General features: G+C 39.6%; 3 protein-coding genes across 5 annotated transcripts; all 3 read left to right on the top strand.

Annotated features, from left to right (window-relative positions):
* The first annotated feature begins 3890 nt into the window (after positions 1-3890).
* On the top strand, positions 3891-8172 carry bcl6b (BCL6B transcription repressor). 2 transcript variants are annotated; one of them, XM_040043435.1, is made up of 12 exons: positions 3891-4032; positions 4332-4409; positions 4519-4745; positions 5059-5307; positions 5397-5531; positions 5732-5924; positions 6013-6215; positions 6300-6406; positions 6504-6599; positions 6698-6828; positions 7110-7247; positions 7342-8172. In XM_040043435.1, the coding sequence occupies exons 3-12, from the start codon at positions 4525-4527 to the stop codon at positions 7480-7482; spliced, it is 1614 nt and encodes a 537-aa protein (XP_039899369.1). In that variant the 5' UTR covers positions 3891-4032; positions 4332-4409; positions 4519-4524; the 3' UTR covers positions 7483-8172. The 2 variants fall into 2 exon arrangements, with proteins under 2 accessions (XP_039899369.1, XP_039899368.1); XM_040043434.1 differs by having other exon boundaries at positions 6501-6599.
* A 3418-nt stretch (positions 8173-11590) lies between these two features.
* LOC120740913 (macrophage mannose receptor 1-like) lies at positions 11591-16099 on the top strand. Of its 2 annotated transcripts, none has more exons than XM_040043446.1 (5): positions 11591-11650; positions 12732-12769; positions 13165-13539; positions 13707-14060; positions 15111-16099. In XM_040043446.1, the coding sequence occupies exons 2-5, from the start codon at positions 12739-12741 to the stop codon at positions 15455-15457; spliced, it is 1107 nt and encodes a 368-aa protein (XP_039899380.1). In that variant the 5' UTR covers positions 11591-11650; positions 12732-12738; the 3' UTR covers positions 15458-16099. The 2 variants fall into 2 exon arrangements, with proteins under 2 accessions (XP_039899380.1, XP_039899381.1); XM_040043447.1 differs by lacking the exon at positions 11591-11650 and adding an exon at positions 12494-12625.
* Positions 16100-18239: 2140 nt separating this feature from the next.
* LOC120740914 (C-type mannose receptor 2-like) lies at positions 18240-21757 on the top strand. Its single transcript, XM_040043449.1, has 5 exons — positions 18240-18303; positions 18864-18904; positions 19204-19578; positions 19746-20090; positions 21138-21757. Exons 2-5 carry the CDS (start codon positions 18871-18873, stop codon positions 21482-21484), a joined length of 1101 nt encoding a protein of 366 aa, XP_039899383.1. The 5' UTR covers positions 18240-18303; positions 18864-18870; the 3' UTR covers positions 21485-21757.
* Positions 21758-22770: the final 1013 nt, after the last annotated feature.

Raw genomic sequence — 22770 nt, 5'->3', positions numbered from 1 at the left:
GCGTGTGGGCTCGTTATCGTGCTGCAGCACGAGAACTGTCAACATAGAGTTGGGTGAAGAGAGTAGGATAGGGTGAAGGTGATTCAGTACTGGTGTCCAGCTCCAGACTTGATTAGCACTATGTTTCATTTTGGGTCTAATACATTACAGTTTCATTCTGTCTCTTGTTTATCTGCACACTTCTGTCACTGTCACAAATGCCAAACTTGGATTAATCAGTAAACAGGAACTTTTTTCCCAGGTAGCCGCTGTAAATAGCCACCGTATGACCTTGTTCGATGACTCTTGCTTTTCCTCGTTTGATTTCACTCTTAGGCAACCTCCTTCTAGAGCAACTTTTTCTCGCTTAAGCATTGCACTTTTTAAAAATCTTTTTTGAAACAAATCATTTGCACCGAGGCTGCTTCTTCATCTCTCACTGAAAAAAACTTGATCTTGTTATCGATCTTCTGATGGTGGTGTGCACAATAACACTTTGGAAACAAATGATCTAGTCTCAAAGTGTTTCAGAGTGTCAGGCTAGCCACTAGTTCACTCTGAGGAAGCACCTCTTTGGCAAACATAGCTCTGATGCCATGTTTGCCAACTTACCACTGATACTAAGCCCTTGGATTGGTTCCATCTGAAGGATACCCCTCATGCAGATTGGATTGTCTATTGTCAACAAAAAAGGCAATTAAACATTGTATTTTTGTATTATTGTACGGTCTTTACTTTATAATATAAAGCACCTTGAGGCAACTGTTGCTATGATGTAGCATTGTATAAATAAAATTGAACTGAATTGAAAAGACAATTATACTATTTATTCTACATATTCACTTGCTTCTTTTTCACCACACATACACACACAGACACACACACAGCCGTTAATATGGAGGTCAAGTACTAGTTCTATCAAGCTTCATCTAATCATGAGATTTGGGTCAGCTGCCCATCTCCCTTCGCTCCCCCTCTTCCTCCTCATACTCCACCCAGCACAGTGTTGGAGGCACATGGCTCTTTCCTCAAGGCACTGCTTCAAAGGAAGGGTTTCATATCATTTATTTTTCATTTCCCACTCTATCTCTGCCAATAAGCGGACAAACAACCAGAGCTGCTCCCTGGGATCTCCCTGCTTCCTTGTCCCGCTCCTCCTCCTCTAGCTCTGTGCTGTTTGCCCTTATATGGCCATAGAGCTCTGTAATCACAGGCAGTTTGGGTTGATCTCTGTTATTGTTACAGGAGTTATCAACACTTTGGCACCAACTGGTGGATTTGAAGTCAAAGCATGGCTTCAGTCCATACATTATCAGATAAACAATATGGTCCTGTCCAGGCAACCAGGAAATCACAAAACAAGGGGAAGCTCTTTATTTGAGAAGTGCAGAAGGTCCATTTGGGACTTTATTTTGATGTTAAATATTAACAACTCTGCATTTTATCAAAACAGGGCCAGTGGGTCGCTGATGGGCATTGACAGATGGGGCAAGATGCAGGAAGTCACAATGAGCGTTGCCCAGTCTTGCCAGCGGGACAGACTCAATGGCTTCCGGCCATTGGTGAACCCGTTTAGTAATGTTCTCACTTTTCCTCAACCGCCCCCCTCATCCGTTCTTCTCACAATGCCTGGAAGTAGCCTAGACCTACATCTCCTTCTCTGTTTTCTTAACCGTTGTGTTCCTTTATGGTTTTTCCTTTTTTTTTTTTTTCAAAGCACACAATTGATCTGAGCTCCATCCAAACAAATAAAAGCACAAGAGCACACACAAACACTCAACGTCCCATGCAAACATCTTACTTCCGATTCACCTTTTCAAAGGATTCATATGAAAATGGGTTTGCGTTTGATTTTGAAATCATCTTTTAGACACTGAATTGTAGGGAAAATATTTTATTAAAGGCTTATCAAACCTGAAAAAGCTAATTAATTGAATGCGTTTGTTCAGTGGGACTCCCAGTGATTTCAGACTTATATCCAAAAGAGTTGCAAAGTAATAAATTGTAAAACAGCATGCCAAAAAATTACACATACAAAATATCCATACTTATCTGTGTCCTTTTATTGCCATCTACATTATCACTGGAAACTCCCACATAATATGCAGTAAAGTCATCACTGGAAATAAAAAACTACATTTTTACTTAATATAAATTTGTGCATTCGACTTAATCTTCTTTAGTTCGCTTACTTATATTGAGTTAAACGGGTATTGAGGATCACAGCTGTATAAATTTGTTTTATTTAATAATTTGCACTTCAGTAAGGAAAACATCTGCAATTTCTATCACAAGGAGTGTGGTGCAGTGCATGGGCCATAGTGTGTTATATGGGGCACAATGCGGTGTATGAGGCACAGTACAACATATAGGGCATAAATATATGCAATATATAGAGCATGCAGTGTTTAGAGTACGCTGTGCTGTATCAAACTGTGTAACAGTGTAACAAAAACTCTGTAAACTCTATGCCTAATAATCTTCATTACTATTAAATAAATCCTTGTTAAATGTTTTCCCCTTTAAGACATATCAAGCCTGCAAAACTCTGAGAACATGTAGTCTAGTTAACTGAGTCCCTTTAAATTCATCAAAAGTAATCATTTAAGTTTGAGCAGTATTTTGTTTCTCTTGTAGATCTCATCCTGCACTGAATCCTGCATCTGTTTTTCATTTTAGAGGAACATTTCCAAGCTTCACCTCAACATTACACAGTATAGCTGAATCAGAGCACTTCTAAGAAGTCAACCTTGAAGATTTTTTTCTTCACCTTCCTCATGGTCTCCTGTAAAATGCTCTGATGTGGAGGAAACACAGTTCATAGTTCATGTTAGCTGTGACTCAGTTAACTGCACTGTGTGTGATTCTCTGTGAACCCGAGGCTGTGCTAAAGATGGGGCAGCTTTCCGCTAATCATTTATAAAAATAAATATATTCATAACCTCTAAAGCCTTTGTCCCCTCACTTCATTAACACCTCCCAGCCCCCAACCCAGGTCTCCATATCTCTTCCCTTATCTCCTGCTTGCTTTATTATTGACGGATGTCCTGCGGGGGCGTTTTTTTTATCCACGTCTCTGAGCAGCTTTGCAGGATGCATAATAAGTTTGTGCATGTTTGTGTGTATGTGTGAGGAAGTTCCTGCACATCTGTCGGCTGCATTTCTCTCAGTCAGGGTTGGGTAGGGGTTGTTTTTCAGTGTGGAGAAGGTGTCTCCCATTTATAATGATCAATTTTGTCTCGCTTCCTTCCTTTTGGTCCTCATAACACGTAGCCTTTGCTCTGAGGCATCAAGCCAGAAGCTTCCGGATAGTGTTGTGAAGTACTTATAAATGCCCATTATACTGACCTGGTTGACTCAACAATGACAGTTTGTATTTGAATGGGAGTATTTATTATAAATGATGGGCATCATCATAGGTTATGAGAGCTTGTGCATAAAATTATTAGCAGAATTTGTAAAAATGTTTAAAAAAATCATCCTTTAAAAAGGTGAAAGCATAACTTGTTTATTCAACAATAAGTTGGTGCTCCAGCTTCCTGTCAAGCAGTTTCCTCTGTCCAGGAGAGAGGTGAAGGGCAGGAAAGCGTTGGTGGGGGATGTTCTCTGGCTTACCCCTGGATAGTCAGACACGTACTGCATGTCCCCAAAGGTCCTTACATATATTTTTTTTAACATGGCACAAAAACACACGATACTTTTCCTGCTATTAGTTTGTACAGACCTAGGGGGGAGTTTAGAAAAACTAATAGACCACTAAAAATACTTAGAGCCTGGAGCCTGAGCCATGCAGGGCTTTTTCCTGCGTTGCTTCCAGTGTGCGCGTGGGCCCATTGAGGAAAGAGGAAATGAGCTGCCCTGGTTGTAAGGGGGCTTCCTGAATGATATTATAAAGAGCTCCCTCCCTTCAACCTCTCCTCACAGTGTTGCTCAGAGCAAGCGGAGGCTGTCGGTGATCCCTTTGCTCCACATCTTTGACCGTGGACTGAACACTGAGCCAAAGGGGTTTGACGTCAGTGCAGTGCACGCTAATTCTCGTCCCTGCTGGTCGGGGTAAGGTGGAAATACTGATTGTTTCGCTTTTTTAAAAATGATTTGCCTAACTGTCGCTTTCTTAGATTAACTTTTTTATTTTTATGTAGAACTGTTAATAATCTTAATCTTCTTTAAACAACCCTTGAAGTACACTAAATAGGTGATTTATCTACAGAAAAATTCTGGTAAACTCTTAGTTTTTAAAAGTGCACGCTGCTGCTGTTTGATTCATATTCATGTCGATTTAAAAAGGTAACACTGTAAAGTTGAATATGCAAATGGGATTAAATTAGTATTTCTTTTTTCCCCACTCAAAGGTACGAGTAGGGAGCTGGTCTCACCTAACGGATGTGTCTGGGACACTCCAGTATATTTATTCTTTCAGTTACACACAGGTAAGTGTCTGTTATGCATCTTACATAGAAAGGATATTGGTGCAATCATTAAAAAAAATCATGAAAATTATGTACAATGCCTCATTGTTTTACTTATAATGCCTTAAAGATTCAGATGAGCACGATGGAAGCTCTGGAGGGATATCGGGCCGACAGAGGGCAGAGCATGAGGGCTACGGCCCCAGCTGAAGGATATGTGAAGGAGTTCACTCGCCACTCCAATGATGTGCTGCTGAACCTGAATGAACTCCGACATCGGAGCATCCTGACTGACACCACCCTGATCGTTGGCAACGTGCACCTGCAGGCACACTGTGCTGTGCTCGTGGCCTGCAGGTTGGTGGACAAACCAGTCCTTTTGTGGTCAGAATTTAGGAGCAATATCTTCTTTAATCTTCTTCTACTGCAAAAATAATCCGAGTGGTACATCTTGCACCTCTTTCTATGCCTGACTCATAGTTGTTTTTGTCTTTCTAATTTTGTTTCATTCATCATAAGCTCCTGTTTCCTTCCAGTTAGTACATCCATTGTTTTTTTCTTCCCACTCCCTTTCTCCCCATTTCTTCCCTTAAAAGCACTGCAGATAGTTTTTTATACGAGAACTGCATGACTTACTTTAAGTTGTTTTTGCTTTCTCCTCTCTTCTCAGTGGTTTCTTCTACTCGCTGTATTCACGCCGTGCATTGCTACAGGGGCGTGGTGGGAGCGGGGAGCAGCTCATGACTGTGTCTCTCCCCACCACACTGGACCCCTCCAGCGTCTCCCTGCTGCTAGACTTCATGTACACCTCCCGCCTCCCTCTGACACCGAGCATTGTCTCCGGGGTGTTGGCTGTGGCTGTCTACCTGCAGATGGACCACGTGGCTGAGACCTGCGAGGATTTCATGCAGCTGCACTGGTGAGGGCCATGAAAGAACACGTGCTGTTCACAGCTTGGAAGAGATAGTGTATTAAACTGGATCAAATTGCATGTGCAATCTTTTGCAGCATGGAGAATAGGACAGTCAGACACCTCCACTTGGAGCTGGACTCCAGGGTGTCCGTACCCTCTGTATCTCCCAAAGGAGGGGACTTGCCTACTCAAGGACCCCTGCGATTACTGCCAACAGCAGCAGCAACCCGGTAAGAAGGTCTAGTGTGAAACTGAATAATTAAATGTATAGTTGATATCCCGGATGACTTTTTTTGCACGGCTCCTACTTTTCAAAGTTGTTTATCACTTTGAGCCGTTGTTTGCACAATGCCAGACGTGCTTTGGTTTGCGCTCCTTTGTCCTTTGACGGGTTTAGCTCATTACAGCGCTTCCTTTGTTTTTCCTGCAGGGTCCCTGTGGTGACTGGGGGCTCTCTCAAGCCAGGGGCTTTCCCCAGCTGTCAGCCCAGGTCAACAGAGCTGAAAGGAGACCCTGAGTCACCTCTCATGGCCAGCCCGACTTTGTCTCCAAGCAGCCCCACCCGCTCCAGCTGCCAACCAAGTTCTCCTGCTGCATCTGAGACCTGCAACAAAAACCTTGTGGTATGTCTCAGGAAAAGTATTTGATTTGTAGGATTTTGGGGAGCTCGTGCAGCACTTGTATAACTGATGTTCTGTCTGTTTTCCCCAGAGTGATGCCAAAGCCACGCCAGACCCGAAGGCCTGCAACTGGAAGAAGTACAAGTACATTGTCCTCAACCCTCTCTGTGCTGCCAGTGCAGTGAAAGTCGAGGAGATGGAGGAACCCCAAAATCGAGCATCACCCACTGATGACTCAACACCAAAAGCACCAACAGAGGCGTGGTCTGGAGAAGTGCCCGGTCAGATTGATAGGTAAACTGGATAACAACAATGAAAAGACAGAGAAAACAGAAAGTTTGTAAGGGTTTCTAAAATCTTTGACCCTCTCTTCCTCAGACAGGGGCAGGCCTCCTGCTACGAGGGTTCTGGCCGAGCCCCTCCCCTCAGGCCATCACCCTCTGAGGACCACCCAACTGTGCCCACCTCTAACAAGGAGGGACATGGTAGGTATAAACAGCACTTTTAAAACCTTCCACTGGTGCTATTATAAAATTTTATTTTTAACTATTTTCCTGAAATCGCACTCTTCTCACCCAGAAGCTGCCCATCTCAATCATCACCAAGTTAAGCGTGAAAGCTACTACACGCCCTATTCCTACTCTGGCAGCCTTCAAGGACCCAAACCTGCCTGCTCAGGTGAGACTTTAAAAAAAAAAGTTTAAATTTACTTTCCTGTTCTGCATGCAGTTCAGAAGTGAACAACAAACATGTAACAATGACCTCTGGGTCTGCAGGTGACAAGCCATACCGCTGTAACGTGTGTGCAGCTCAGTTCAACCGACCAGCCAACCTGAAGACTCACTCCCGGATTCACTCCGGAGAGAAGCCTTACCGCTGTGACACCTGCGGGGCACGGTTTGTTCAGGTGAGGGTCAAATGACTGCGTGAAAAGACTTCTCAGAAATAACACAGATGTTAGCCACACTAGATACTGGTGTGTTTTCTTTATCTCCAGCAGTATCAGACTTGTTCATGTAGACTAGTTGAGTTCCAGTTTCTCGTTAACTCTTCTAGTTGCTCGCAAAATTTGAAAATGTGGAGCGAGTGTAGACGGCTACAGCTCTTCCTCGAGGCCTGCCTTGTTTGATGTTTGCATGCTTTATTTTGCACCTCTCAACCTGTTTGTGTGGTCTGCCCCGGTGTTAGGTTGCCCACCTCAGGGCCCACGTGTTGATTCACACTGGGGAGAAGCCTTACCCCTGCAACACCTGCGGCACCCGCTTCCGCCACCTGCAGACGCTGAAGAGTCACCTGCGGATCCACACCGGAGAGAAGCCTTACAGCGTAAGCTACCTGTGGCACATGTAATCGAAGCATCAAGAGCATTGTCCTGTCATGTTCATGACGTCTAATGAATGAACGCCCTGTGTTTTTCCAGTGCGAGAAGTGTGACCTGCACTTCCGACACAAGAGCCAGCTGCGCCTGCACCTGCGCCAGAAGCACGGGGCCGTCACAAACACCAAGATCCGCTACAAAGTGCTGACTGAGCCCTACCAGCCTATCCTGCAGGCCTGCTGAGGAGAATCACTGATCGCACCTCAATGATCTGAATCTGTCAGAATGTGAAATTTGGCTCATTAACTCACTTGTCAGTTGCAAAATTGTTAGCATCTAGTCTTGAATAGAGGCAACAACAAACAATAAATGAATGAAAAAATACAAATAGGTTACACATGGAGTAAGAGACAGTCATTTCTACAAAGCTGTTGGTTGAGGTTTGGTGAGGTTGTGCTTTAATAATACACGATTGAGACGATTAAAGAATGTTTTGCTTGAGGGTTTGCGAAGAAGTGTAAAGAAGGGGACAGGGTATGGAGCGAAAGGTAAAGTCGTACAAGTGTTGTGCATTTGCGTGCATATTGAATTGTAAAGAAATGTGTGCGTGTGAGCAGATTGAAGGAAAGATAAAGCAAGTTTTGTGAAGGAGATGTGATCAGATTTGGTGTAAATTAGAACAGACGTGGGGTTTTTCAGTTTCAAGTTACCGAAGCTTCTTTGTCTGATGTGTATTTAACTTTGATTTATCTTAACCCGATGGCCCGGCGCCTGTGTAACTTTAAAGAAAAAAGTAAAACTATGTGCTTTTCCAGTCCAAGCAGGCAAAGGACTTTTGTATCATACTGAACAAAAAGTGAAGAAATCAAATGATGTTTGCTAAACTTTTAAACAAGACAACTCAAATAAAAATGTAATATTACTAAATCTGTATTTGTGAGAGGTAATTTGCTGGACAAAGATGGTTTTGTACAATTTAAATTAAATAACTTTTATATTAATTGGAAACGTGATCTTTGGTGTGTCATAGTGTATATATTGTATTTTAAAGAACTCAAGGTCAAGTGACTTTATTGTCATCCCAACCATGTGCAGTGGTGCAGTACACAGTGAAATGAGACGACGTTCCTCCAAGACCGTGGTGCTACATATGACTCATCCCCTGAATGACTAAAACTACTTTTGTCATAATGGCTCGCCCAGGGGGCAGCGCCACATGTTTGATGTGGTAGAGTGCCCTTCCTGACACAATCCCAGAGGGATCTATATCTCATCCCGGGATCAAACTGGAGATCTTGTTGCTTGTTAGGCGAATGTGTAAACAACTGGATAACTAAAACAACTTATTTTCAGGCTCTCTGCGCCTTCAGCCTTTCACCTCCTTTGATTTTCTTCCTCCCATTAGGAAACTCTTTTTACCCATGAATCACATCTTCTGCTCAGTAAAATTATCCCTCCATTTTTTTTTTTTAGTATTTGTTTTGTTTTTTCTTGGTTGCTGGTGAGGAAACAATGAAGCTGAGGGCACCTGTTTCCTCCTGGGTCTTAATAGTCCACTCTACCAGCCAATAACACGTGTGCGAGCCCACTGGTGCTTCCTGGAGGGGCTGCAGACTCCTGCTGAACTCTCCCACCCTCTGTCATCCCTGTTTCCTGCTCCCTGATGAGTTGTGGCTAGCTGGCCTTATTGTCCACACTCGGCGGACAAACATTGGAAGCTTGAAGGGACTTTCCAACCTTCAACCCCCTCCTCCCCTACGACATGCAGCTTTTTCCCTTCATTCATACCTTTGCAGGGTTCTCCTTCTCATATGACTTCATCTGAAGGCTGTCAGATAAGAGGATGGAACAAATCTGAGGAAGTGAATATGAAATGGGAAATATGTGAAGATTATTTCATGAAGTGAGCATTAGTGAGCACAGTTTGAGCATTTCAGGAAGCTACCGCAGTTATGAGTATGATGCTGCCCTAATTTGGAGAAGCATTTCCTTCCCCGAGGAACATAAAGCGCAAACCAACTACGATCGACACCCAAGGTTTCTACTGCGTTTGGAAAGAAATTTACTCCTGCAAGCAGCAGATAGAAATAGATAGAATCAGAACACGTCATTAATCCCTGAGGAAATTATGTGATCACAATTGTTCCAAGACAGTAAGAAAAGTAACTAACTAAACTGAATTAAATAATACAATATAGTATAAAGTTTCAAAATCTAACCATATAGCTCTACTAGATACAAAAAGCTCTAATTGTAAATACATTTAAATATATAAAAAGTATACATTTATTCAACAAAATAAAAGCTACAGCTATGACTAATTCCCAGAAATCTTGAGAAATTATAGACGTATGAGGTTGCAGGGAAAACTGATCTATCAGTGAGAGTCAGAGAGTGTTTATCATATGTTACACAACTTGTCCTGCTATTGTGAAATACAATCCTGCAAAAGGCCTGTTGAGCAAGTTTGTGACGAACCGCATATTTATTGGGAAATACATAAGCTAACAGAGACAATAAACGATGTAGAGCTCAGAAAGTGGACACTGGAGCAAAGACCACGGGAGATTAGTAGAAACTGCAACGTTTGGGTGCTATTTCTCATTTCTGTTGTAACTCCTTAGAGATTAAGTAAAACTAAAGTCTCCTGTTTGGGTTTCTATAATGCACAGTTTTTCTGACTTACACAAAACTGACAATAATTGAAGTAGCTTAAATTCTTTATTATTATCTTATTAATCTGTGAGGCTTTAAATATCTTATAGACATAGTTCAACCCCAGATATCAAATCACATGGCAGCAACTTAGTGCATTGACGCATGTAGACTTGATCAGAACGACCTGCTGAAGCTGAAACTGTGGATCAGAATGAGGAAGAAAGATGATTTAAGCTGCTTTGAATGGGGCGTGGTTTTGGTGCCAGACAGGTTGGTATTTCAGAAACTGCGGAGCTGCTGGGATTTTCCCACAGAGAACGGTCTGAAAAAGAGAAAACAGGTTAGCAGAGCAGCAGGGTTGTGGTGAAGAATGTGTGAAGATATGCAGAGTAGCTCTGAATGCACAACATTGCTGTCATATCAGCATGGACCAAAATCTCTGAGGAATGTTTCCAGCACATCCACCAACACTTTAAAATAAATTTGGGAAAGAACAAAAGTCCCCTTAAAGACATAATACGTATTTCTGTTCTGACAACGTCATAATAGTTTCTATTCTGGTTACATTAGGCTTTGAGCAATGTTTTTGAAGTGTCGCAGGAGGAAAAGCAGAGTTATAATGTTAATGATGACAACTCAGCTGTTCCAGGAAAAGGCAACAGATATAAATATATTTTGTGACACAGAATTTAAAGACAGCCATTAATCATCATAGACTGATGCATTTACACAAGAAAAGACTGATCAGGAATAATATTGGTACCAAAAACTGGATGTTTACTGGTAGAGCTGGTCAGTGACTTGAAGCCTTTTCTGAGCCCTTGATTTTTAAACTTGGCTTTACCTCCCTCTACTGTCTGCACACCTGAACACTCACAGGGCAGATACTACACTAACATATAAAATGCAAATCAAACTGGAAATATTGAATACACAAGGCACATTGTATTTTTTTTCTTTCATATTCTGCACCCTGGTCCCCTAATTTATTTAATCGAGCCAAAAAAAAATATCAAAATTATCACTCATTGTGTCAGCTGGCAGCCACCATCAGAGATATTTTAAAGCAAATAATATATAAATGCTCGTGATCACATTTTTAAAAAGAAACCAATAAAACAAAATATGGGCGGTCACTCAAACAAGGTCAGAATATTTTTGGGAATCAAATAAGATTCAAATATGATCCACAGCGGGATGATTTACAATGTGTTCATGTGTCCTCGTATGACTCTGGTTACATTCAGTGTGCTGCAACCTTAAAATTAAGATAATCTATTAATTCAGATAGTTATTGAAAAACAATCATATTCTCCAACATCTGTGGGACAAAGACATTAGACTGTAAGTGAGGACATCCAATAATAACAGAAGTCGTTTTAAATGAAAAATAGGTAATAAAAATAATTAAAAAAAACAAATTATTATTATTATATTCATAATGAGGAGTCAGTTCAAAAACAATAGACAACAATATAATTATAGTCTTACAATTATTGGGGAAAATGATTATATTTTATATGTTTGTGAGTGAAAAAGGGCGAGACAGAATGATGCTTTCAGTTTCTTTTTGTTGGACAGCCATCAGTGAGGCTCTGTTATGATACTTCTGCTGATTTGATTAGGACTGCACTATTTTAATATTTAAATCCAGACCTCTCCATAAAGCCTTCTCTTTGTTTGTTATTACTTCCCGATTTACTTGAACACTTCGACGACAGACATCAGCCAAGGATAGAACCACTAACCAGATGTAAGTTTAAAATTTGTAATTCATTACATTGAATGGAGTGTGCTTATTATTTGGTGACCAGTGGATTTCCCAGTATAGCTTGGTTTTAGTCAAAGTCCGAGTCGCCGTTTGCCTTTGTTATGTATTTTTTATGATTGCAGCCTTAATAAACAGCTTGCTTTTGTTAAGTTTAGTCTCCCAACGTTTGTATTTGGGTCCTCTCTTCAAAATGTGATCTGCGTCCCACAGAACAATTGTGGGATCCAACCCAACCTTTCTGTACAGCACTGCAAAATGATCACACAGTATCTCATCAATGACCTAAACAGAGCTGTCGCTTCAAATGATAATCAGACAAATTTAAAGTAGAGCATCCAGACCAGACTAGGAACGGCTTTTTGGTGACTTGTCAGGTATTTAGTAATAAATGGGTCATTTTATACATACTGTCTGGTTTTTCTTGGTTCCTGGGTAGCACTTAATACACTTCCAGGTTAAACATTATACAGTATAGGCTCAACTGATGAGGGTTTCATTCATGATTAGATGTTGCTATTTCTTAAAAACCTTGTATTTGTTGGATAAACGTGACAAGTTAATGGCAAAAGCCATAACAGACTGATAAAAGCTTCATGAATTAACAATGTGAGACCAGCATCACTGTACACAATTAGAGATATGAAGAATAAACACTATGATATTAAAGAGAAGCTAAAAATAATAAACTCTATGCATCATAAAATATTATATAGTACCGAATGTGTTTCAGATCATTTACCAGCTGTTGTATTGGAGGTTTAATTTTCTTAACCTGAGTTTAAGGTAAGATTTTCTCAATTACAGATGTGGTTTATCAGATTAATTCAACAGATCATTTTATTTGAATGTTAAAAGAACTAAAACGTGTTTTCATACAGTTCCTCGAGAAACACATCCAAACACAGTATCAAACAAAACAGTGACTTCCAGCATTTTAAGTGCAAGTTCTATATGAATGTAAATACATTTCTCTACACACACACTAAAACGACACGTTTTACATTCAAAATGTTGTCATCTTTTTACTCTGCATTAAAGAAAAGATGTTTTCATTATGTGGCAGATTAAAGATGCGGTGGAGTCGGTTTCTGCTTCTGATGGGTAAGTGGAAATTCTCCGCACTGCTTCCTCAGTTTTATTCTGCTAACATGTTTGTATTTTTCCGGTTTACATTCTGCTCTGATGTTTGCTGTTGTTATTATTTATTGCTGTAATTCTGTTTCTTTATTATCTTTGCTTTTTCATTTGATCTCCATCAATTCAATTGTTTCTTTTTGTTATGAATAATCCTTTTTATTTCAGTCTCATGTCTTTGTGTACTGTGAACATTATCTTTATTGTATCCAAACACTAAAGTGTTATAGTCGCACACATTTGTCTTTCATTGACAAGGTCACTGAGATCAGAGTCACACTTGTGTTGTAGACTGTTTATCTGTGAACCAGTGAGTTTGATTTGATAATGCAGCATTATTGCTAATATTTTACTGCTTTTAGGTCAGTGTTTCGTCTCCACCTGTTACCTGTATGAGTACCACTTTATTAGAGAAGACAAAACCTGGGAAGAAGCACAGAAATACTGCAGAGAGAATTATGCAGACCTGGCCAGCGTGTTTGACATGGCAGACATGGCGAGACTGCGTGAATCCAAAGAGTATGAAGGTAAAGCCTGGATTGGACTGTTCAGCAACCCAGGAAAAGAAAACAGGATGTGGCATTGGTCTCTGCCAGGGGTGAACTACACTGAACATGAAACCAAATGGGGACCTTCTGAACCAGATGATCAAAAGGAAAATGAGAACTGTGTGAAGACAAGAGGAAACTGGGCAGATGTCACATGTGACCAAACTATGTGGTTCATCTGCTACGATGGTGAGAATATGTGGATAATAGTCTGATTTGATAATATAACTGAACTGAAAGAGAAATGGAGAGAAAGCATGTTTGAGGAATCATACAAATTATGTGTCTTTCTGTATTTCTTCAAAATGTTTGTGGTGATGGAAATTTTGTTTTGTTTTGATGTTTTTCCTTAACAGGAAAGAAGAGAGACGGTAAATCGATCCATTTGATTAAAGAGTCCAAGAACTGGACACAGGCTCAGAACTACTGCAGGGATCACTACACTGACCTGGCCAGTGGACTCGATCAGGTGGATGGGGAAGAATTTAAGATCCTGAATAAGTCTCAGGGCTCTCTGATGAATGTGTGGATCGGCCTGTTCAGAGACACCTGGAGGTGGTCAGATGGAAGTAATTTCTCTTTCAGGCACTGGGATATGGAGTCATTTAATGACGGACAAAACAGGAAATGTGCTTCGACTCTGTTAAACAGATCAAGAAAATGGAGCTCTGATGAATGCAACAACAAAAATCCTTTCTTCTGTTATGGTGGTGAGTTTCTACTAAGATTAATCTGATTTATTTTCCCCTGTAATAGGAGCATCACTAGACTTAGAAGATCCAATGACTTGTCTGTAGAGCTCTGAGACAGGCTTGTGTTGAGGCACAGAAACATTTCTGCAGCACTGAAGGTCCCAATAAGCACAGAGATCTGTAAATGGAAGAAGTTTGAAACCACCAGGACTTTCCTAGAGCTGCCACCTCGCCAGTTAGAGAGTTTGAGGTAGAAAAGCCTTAGTCAAGGAGTGATGGTCACTCTGACAGAGCTCCAGCATTGCTCTGTGGAGAGAGGAGAATCTTCCAGAAGAACAATCATTTCTGAAGCCCTCCAACAATCAGGCCTGTTTAGTAGAGTGAGCTAGTGATGGTAAATTTGATTCTTTTTGAATAAGCTGCTCCAGAGTGCACCGGACATTAGATCCACATTAGGTTCATTTTATACAGGACAAGCCCCCAAGCACACGGCCAAGATAAAAACAAGTGGCTGCAGAACCACTGTGAAGGTCCTCAAGTGACCAGCAAGAGCCAAAGTTTGAACCTGATTCTCTGGAGAAATCTGAAAATGGCTGTGCACCATCCAACCTGATGGAGCTTCAGAGGTTGTGCAATGAATGGGAGAAACTGCCCTAAAATAGATATGCCAAGCTTGTAGCATCATACTCAGGAAGGCTTGAAGCTTCAAGTGTTGACAAAAATACTTCAACAAAGTGTAAATACTTACATACTGCACATGCCATATTTTTGCTTTTGATTTGCAGGAATTTCAACAATCTTTTCCCCACTTTTTCATTTTGGGGTATCATGTGCAGAACTTTGAAGTGAACAAGAAATTTAATCTATTTTGGAATAAGACTGTAACAGGACAAAATGTGGGACTGTGAATGCTTTCCAAATGCACTGTACACACTTACAATAATTAAGTATACAGCTAAAGGAAGTGAAAAACTACAATGTTTTATTGTGTACTGTCTGTATTCAAGGTAAAGTGGAACATAAGCTGCTGTTAACCAGACTTAACTGAAGTTTGATTGTTTCTGACAGATAAATTGATTCTGATCAATGAAAACAAGACCTGGGAGGAAGCCTTGGATTACTGCAGACTGCACCACACTGACCTGGTCTCCATCACTAACCCTCACCAACAGAGATGGGTGGAGAAGCGAGCCAAGAATGCCAGCAGTCCCTACATATGGGTGGGACTGCGCTACACCTGCGTGCTGGATCTGTGGTTCTGGATCAGTGACAAAGCAGTCTGCTACGAGAACTGGGCTGATAATGGAAAGATTGATGAGTGTGGTAGGTGTGCAGCTATGGAAAGAGGAGGACGGTATCAGTGGGTCAGTCAAAGACAAAATGAGAAATATAACTTTATTTGTTCTAAACAATAAGTTTTAAACCTCTCTGACTCACTGCAGGTTAATTACTGCAGCAGAAATAATTTGCTTTTATGATTTTTATCAAGCACTGAATGTAGAAAGATGAAAAAACAATAATAATATTGCAGTGAGTCACCCCTATGTCTTATATTAAGAACCAAAATATGGATTAGGGGAGAAGAGACTGTATCCAACATTACAAAAGCTATATGAAAAGGGTGATTACAGTTTTTGTTTTAGGGTCTCGTGTGTGTTATTCACACAGAAAATCACAGCATGTGGTGTTAGCATATTAGCAATGAAAGCAAAGAGGAGGAACTGACATCATGTCCAGTTTCAACCAAGACAATTAACATCTATGATAAATGTTTAACCTGCTGTTTAATTTAAGTTATATCCAAGTGTGTTTGTATGAAGATTAAAAGTCGCTTTTTAGAGATAAGTGGTCCTCATAGCCATGTTATAATCATTTGTTTAAATTAAACCTCAGTCTTAACCATCTGCAGCAGTAATATTGATCCATATAACACTGATGACACTTTTACTTTTAAGGATTTTATGTATACCTTGCCAATAATAAAGTTTTATGTGTATTCAGCTGTTTTCGTTGTATTTTATTGCTTCGATTGCTAAAGGAATGGCTGTTAAAATAAATCCTCCAACATGTGTCATTGTCAGCTATTAGTAAATATTTAACTACACATGTAATACATTTTTATTATTCTTTAACCCTGGAAGGAGTTAGTCAGTACACTGTGTTTTCGTGCGGTCCAGTTTGTCTCGTTAAAGAGTGCAGGAAGAGTTTTTTCCTTGCTGAAAAGTTACATCACACCCCTGAAGTAAAACATAATGTTCATATAAGTTGGGTGAAGAACAAAGGAATGTTTCTCAAAGAGATAATATCATTCAGTTTAAATAATAGCTAAATAACTTCTATAACCGCTTGGCTACATTCAGCGCTTCAGAGCAATGTTTTTAATGCTTTTACTTGTCATGGGAGGAAAAGCAGAGCCAGACTGATGCATTCAAAGAAGAAAAGATTGCTCAGGAATAACACTGCTGCCGAAAACAGGATTTTAAGGCCTTTACTGGCAGAGCTGGAGCTGTGCGTGAGCAAAATAAGAAACCCACCTGAAGCCTTTTCTGAGCCCTGATAAGTTTTTCACTTGGCTTTGACTCCCTCTGCTGTCTGCACATCTCAACACTCACAGGGCTCTTACTGTTTGTTTGTTTTAACCGCAAACAGAAAGAGACTTTTTTTAAATAAAATGACTGACAAAGTGCTGATAGCGGTGGAGTTACATTAAATAAGAGAAACAACAAACCTTATGACACCCTTGATGCTAAAAACACTGTAGGACACTGTTAGATAACCTCCTCCCTTTATAGATGAAACCATAATTTCAAAAAATCAGGTTGTCTTTGTCTAATATTAACATTTGGTTGATGATCTGAAACATGTAACAAATATGCACAAAACTAAGAAATCAGGAAAGGAGAAAACACTTTTTTACAGCACTGTATTTCCTTCAGCAACAGTCTGAGAGAGCAGCATGCACAGCATACAGCTCCTGTGCTTATGTGAGCACATGGTTTAAAATCCAATTCACTTCACAACATGTCGTAACAAGTTGCACTGTATCTTTTCCCTTTCATATACTGCACCTTGATCCTCAGGATGTTTACCTGAGGATTGCACTACAAATGGGCAGTCTGTATTTCTGCCATTTCTGCCATTTTTTTTTAGATATTTTAGTCTGTTTTTCTGAATATAAAGCAAAAACACTAAAAATACGTTCTCTTTTATCCTTTCACTCTCTCATATTCCCACCTTCATTACATTTATTGTCAGTTATCATGAATCTCTAATGGTTTTTATCCTTAATTCATTCATTTAAGGAAAAAAATTTCCACTCGTATGTCAGCTGACAGAGATGTTTAAGGCATAGCTCCCCTAGATAGGTTACAACCTGCTTAACAAGTACTATTAAAGAACAGGAGGAAATAATAAGAAAATGCTTGTGATCACTTTTCAAAAAATATATATATTTGAGGTCATTTTGCAGACGACTGCAGTTCGTGGGAAGTTTTCTGAGCGTATGGCTCATTTGCTCACATGTTTATCTTGTAATCATTTCAGAGAAATTTGCATTCAAAATGTAAATATGATCCACACTGGGAGGATTTATAACATTACATGTACAGTGAAAAATGTGTTCATATGAAAATTAAGATAATCTCTTAATGATAGTTATTGAAAAACAGTCATATTCTCCAACGTGTGCGGGAAAGTTCAGAGACATTAGACTGTAAGTGATGACATCCAATAATAACAAAAGTCATTTTAAATGAAAAATAAGTAATAAAATGCAAATTATCCACAGATTCTGGTCTTATTTTATCAGCAGTGTTTCAGTGTTTACATGCAAAAGTAAGGAAATTGTAAAGCGACATCAAGATAAAACACTCAGGTAAAGAACAAGCTCACAATAAAAGTATAAATATTTCCATAATTTCTAATATTTCTGCATATAAACGAACCAAACCATCATCAGCTTTTTCATTGGTGAAAGTATATGATGAGAAGTCAGTTCAAAAACAAGAGACAACAACAAAATTATACAGTTTTACAATCATTGAGGAAAAAGCTATAAGCTACAACACGCCACAGAATACCGCTTTCATACGTGTAAAAAACTCCCTCGTCTTTATCTTTCTGAAAGCAGCAGCAGTATTTTAATATATAAATTCCAATCTTTGCATAATGAGCTCTCTGTGTTTGCTTTTATTTCAGTATGTATTTGAACCCTTCGAGGAAAGAGGCCAAATTAGACGAAGGACCGAACGACTAACCAGATGTAAGTTTGAAATCTCTAATTCATTGCATGTTTTGTGTTTGTTTATGTTTATATATATTTATATATTTTCAAAGTCAATTTCTAAGATATGCAGCAGACTGGATTTAAAAGAAAAGCACCTTTAAACCGAAGAATCAGCCTTAATATAATATCAGTTATGTTAAGCAGAGACTCTTTCATGCATTCAGACTACCAGAGAAAACAGATCTGGCAGCTCCTGACCTCAACAGTAAGACACCTCTGTATTAGTACAGCATGGAGTATTTTTACAACAGTGATAACAGTGATAAAGCCTAATTCTATGTTTTGATGTATACATGAGTGATGTAAAACATTTACATTTTCACCCTTTGGATGTTTGCTGCATTTGTTCTTTTGTTGCCATCAGTTGAATAAACGGTTCACTTCCTGTTAAACTCTGGCTGCCTGCTCGTGTCTGCATTTGGATCCAGCTGAACTTCCAATCTGTACACCCAGATTATAATGATGATTATAACCAGACCATCTATGAAATGAAACATGATTTCATTATCTAATGAAATATTTATTTAATCCGGCAGATTAAAGATGCAGTGGAGTCTCTTTCTGCTGATTCTGATGGGTAAGTGGAAAATTCTGATTGAGTTTCCCTATAGAGATGATATTTCTCTACCTGGTGTGTGTTTTGTTGAATCCTACAAACTTACCGTGTTTTTTGTAATGTCTTGTCTTCTTACTTCATCTGTCTTTTCTTTGTTTTTCCATTTGATTTTCATCTATTTGTTTTATCTGCACACGTTTGTCTCTCATTGAGAAGGTCACTGATATCAGAGTCACACTTGTGTTGTAGACTGTTTATCTGTGAACCAGTGAGTTTGATTTGATAATGCAGCATTATTGCTAATATTTTACTGCTTTTAGGTCAGTGTTTCGTCTCCACCTGTTACCTGTATGAGTACCACTTTATTAGAGAAGCCAAAACCTGGGAAGAAGCACAGAAATACTGCAGAGAGAATTATGCAGACCTGGCCAGCGTGTTTGACATGGCAGACATGGCGAGACTGCGTGAATCCAAAGAGTATGAAGGTAAAGCCTGGATTGGACTGTTCAGCAACCCAGGAAAAGAAAACAGGATGTGGCATTGGTCTCTGCCAGGGGTGAAATACACTGAACATGAAACCAGATGGGGACCTTCTGAACCAGATGATCAAAATCAAAATGAGAACTGTGTGAAGACAGGGGGAAACTGGACACATGCCAGATGTGACCAAATGATGCCGTTCATCTGCTACGATGGTGAGAATATGTGGATAATAGTCTGATTTGATAATATAACTGAACTGAAAGAGAAATGGAGAGGAAGCATGTTTGAGGAATCATACAAATTATGTGTCTTTCTGTATTTCTTCAAAATGTTTGTGGTGATGGAAAATTTGTTTTGTTTTGATGTTTTTCCTTAACAGGAAAGAAGAGAGACAGTAAATCGATCCATTTGATTGAGGAGAAGATAACCTGGACAAAGGCTCAGAAGTACTGCAGGGATCACTACACTGACCTGGCCAGTGGACTCGATCAGGTGGATGGGCAAGAATTTAAGATCCTGAAAAAGTCTCAGGATGTGTGGATCGGCCTGTTCAGAGACACCTGGAGGTGGTCAGATGGAAGTAATTTCTCTTTCAGGCACTGGGATATGGAGTCATTTAATGACGGACAAAACAAAAAGAAATGTGCTGTGACTCTGTTAAACAGATCAGGAAAATGGAGCTCTGATGAATGCAACAAAAAAAAAAAATTCTTCTGTTATGATGGTGAGTTTCTACTAAGATTAATCTGATTTATTTTTCCCTGTAATAGGAGCATCACTAGACTTAGAAGATCCAATGACTTGTCTGTAGAGCTCTGAGACAGGCTTGTGTTGAGGCACAGAAACATTTCTGCAGCACTGAAGGTCCCAATAAGTTCAGAGATCTGTAAATGGAAGAAGTTTGAAACCACCAGGACTTTCCTAGAGCTGCCACCTCGCCAGTTAGAGAGTTTGAGGTAGAAAAGCCTTAGTCAAGGAGTGATGGACACTCTGACAGAGCTCCAGCATTGCTCTGTGGAGCGAGAATCTTCCAGAAGAACAATCATTTCTGAAGCCCTCCAACAATCAGGCCTGTTTAGTAGAGTGAGCTAGTGATGGTAAATTTGATTCTTTTTGAATAAGCTGCTCCAGAGTGCACCGGACATTAGATCCACATTAGGTTCATTTTATACAGGACAAGCCCCCAAGCACACGGCCAAGATAAAAACAAGTGGCTGCAGAACCACTGTGAAGGTCCTCAAGTGACCAGCAAGAGCCAAAGTTTGAACCTGATTCTCTGGAGAAATCTGAAAATGGCTGTGCACCATCCAACCTGATGGAGCTTCAGAGGTTGTGCAATGAATGGGAGAAACTGCCTTAAAATAGATATACCAAGCTTGTAGCATCATACTCAGGAAGGCTTGAAGCTTCAAGTGTTGACAAAGATACTTCAACAAAGTGTAAATACTTACATACTGTACATGCCATATTTTTGCTTTTGATTTGCAGGAATTTCAACAATCTTTTCCCCACTTTTTCATTTTGGGGTATCATGTGCAGAACTTTGAAGTGAACAAGAAATTTAATCTATTTTGGAATAAGACTGTAACAGGACAAAATGTGGAACTGTGAATGCTTTCCAAATGCACTGTACACACTTACAATAATTAAGTATACAGCTAAAGGAAGTGAAAAACTACAATGTTTTATTGTGTACTGTCTGTATTCAAGGTAAAGTGGAACATAAGCTGCTGTTAACCAGACTTAACTGAAGTTTGATTGTTTCTGACAGATAATTTGATTCTGATCAATGAAAACAAGACCTGGGAGGAAGCCTTGGATTACTGCAGACTGCACCACACTGACCTGGTCTCCATCACTAACCCTCACCAACAGAGATGGGTGGAGAAGCAAGCCAAGAATGCCAGCAGTCCCTACATATGGGTGGGACTGCGCTACACCTGCGTGCTGGATCTGTGGTTCTGGATCAGTGACAAACTAGTCTGCTACGAGAACTGGGCTGATAATGGAAAGATTGAGGAGTGTGATAGGTGTGCAGCTATGGAAAGAAGAGGACGGTATCAGTGGGTCAGTCAAAGACAAAATGAGAAATATAATTTTATTTGTTCTAAACAATAAGTTTTAAACCTCTCTGACTCACTGCAGGTTAATTACTGCAGCAGAAATAATTTGCTTTTATGATTTTTATCAAGCACTTAAGAGATTAAAGATTAAAAATATCTATGTCATAAGTATGATTGAAAATGATGATTTAAAACTTACCATGTCATAAACATTTTTTCTGGATGCGATCTATTATTCTAGAGAGAATATAGTGTGTTAAAAAAAAGCTCAGTCTTAACCATCTGCAGCAGTTAAATTGATCCTTATAACAGAAGAAATACTTTTTACTTTTATCATTTTATCTATAAATTTCTAATAATAAAGTATTATGTGTATTCAGGTGTTTTCATCGTGTTGTTTCTTTTGCAAAAGGAATGGTTCTCAAATAATATCCTTCAACACTCATCATTGTCAGGTAATAGTTGATATTTAACCTAAAATTTAAAAAAAATTAACAGTTATTTAATCAGGAAGGAATGTGGACAGGTGAGTGACGAAGTGTTTCTCCCACTGAAAAAGCTACATGCAGATGCAGATGAACAGAATCAGCTTTTTGGATTTAAGGTCATTTATGTGAGTTTGCCTGTGAGTCAGAAATAAATCAAATCTGGTCAGTTGTAATTTTTGAACCTTGTTGTTGCTTCCCTTTAGTGTCTGTATCCTGAACACCTACAAGGCAGATAACCGTTAAACCTGTTTCACTCTCCACTGTCTACATACTTTTACCGGCTCATCTGATTGGTTGATAACACACTATAGAGAATCTCTGGTCCTTAACAGCCCATGGTTTCAAGTCTAAGCCACTGGATTACCTATTTTGTTTTGGGTTTTTTTTTTTTTGCTTCTTTCTTGAAGTTGTGCATCAGGATCCTTTCTCTTCCAGGTTCTTAAAATCTCATCATCAACAAGCAGCTCTGAAAGGATATTAATCTATTCATATGAAAATTAATATAATTCAAGCCAAAACAACTTCTTGAGGCTTTTTTTTTATTCAGTTGTAATGCTCGGTTAAAACTGTGTAAATACAAAGCAGCCAGCAGGTGATTAAAAAAAATGTCTGCGGTGGATTGTTCAGCGGTGGAACTAGTGGTCAACAACATTTCTGCTCATGATCTTTGACCCTTATGTGTGGCGACATAATAAAATAGAAATGGGCTGCCGTACAAAATTCTGTGCTGTGTTGGGGCTTTTGGAACATAACGATGCATGAATTTCCACTGCGTGTGGAGACACAAGCATTAACCTTCAGGGTTAACGTGATTTTGCACTAAAACACTGCATGTCTCAGCCAAACACCCTTA

The sequence above is a fragment of the Simochromis diagramma genome, unplaced genomic scaffold, assembly GCF_900408965.1.
Source record: "Simochromis diagramma unplaced genomic scaffold, fSimDia1.1 OVJJ01000656.1, whole genome shotgun sequence".
NCBI lineage: Eukaryota > Metazoa > Chordata > Actinopteri > Cichliformes > Cichlidae > Simochromis > Simochromis diagramma.
Note: the sequence above shows the minus strand (reverse complement) of the source record. Positions and strands in the feature narration are given on the sequence as shown.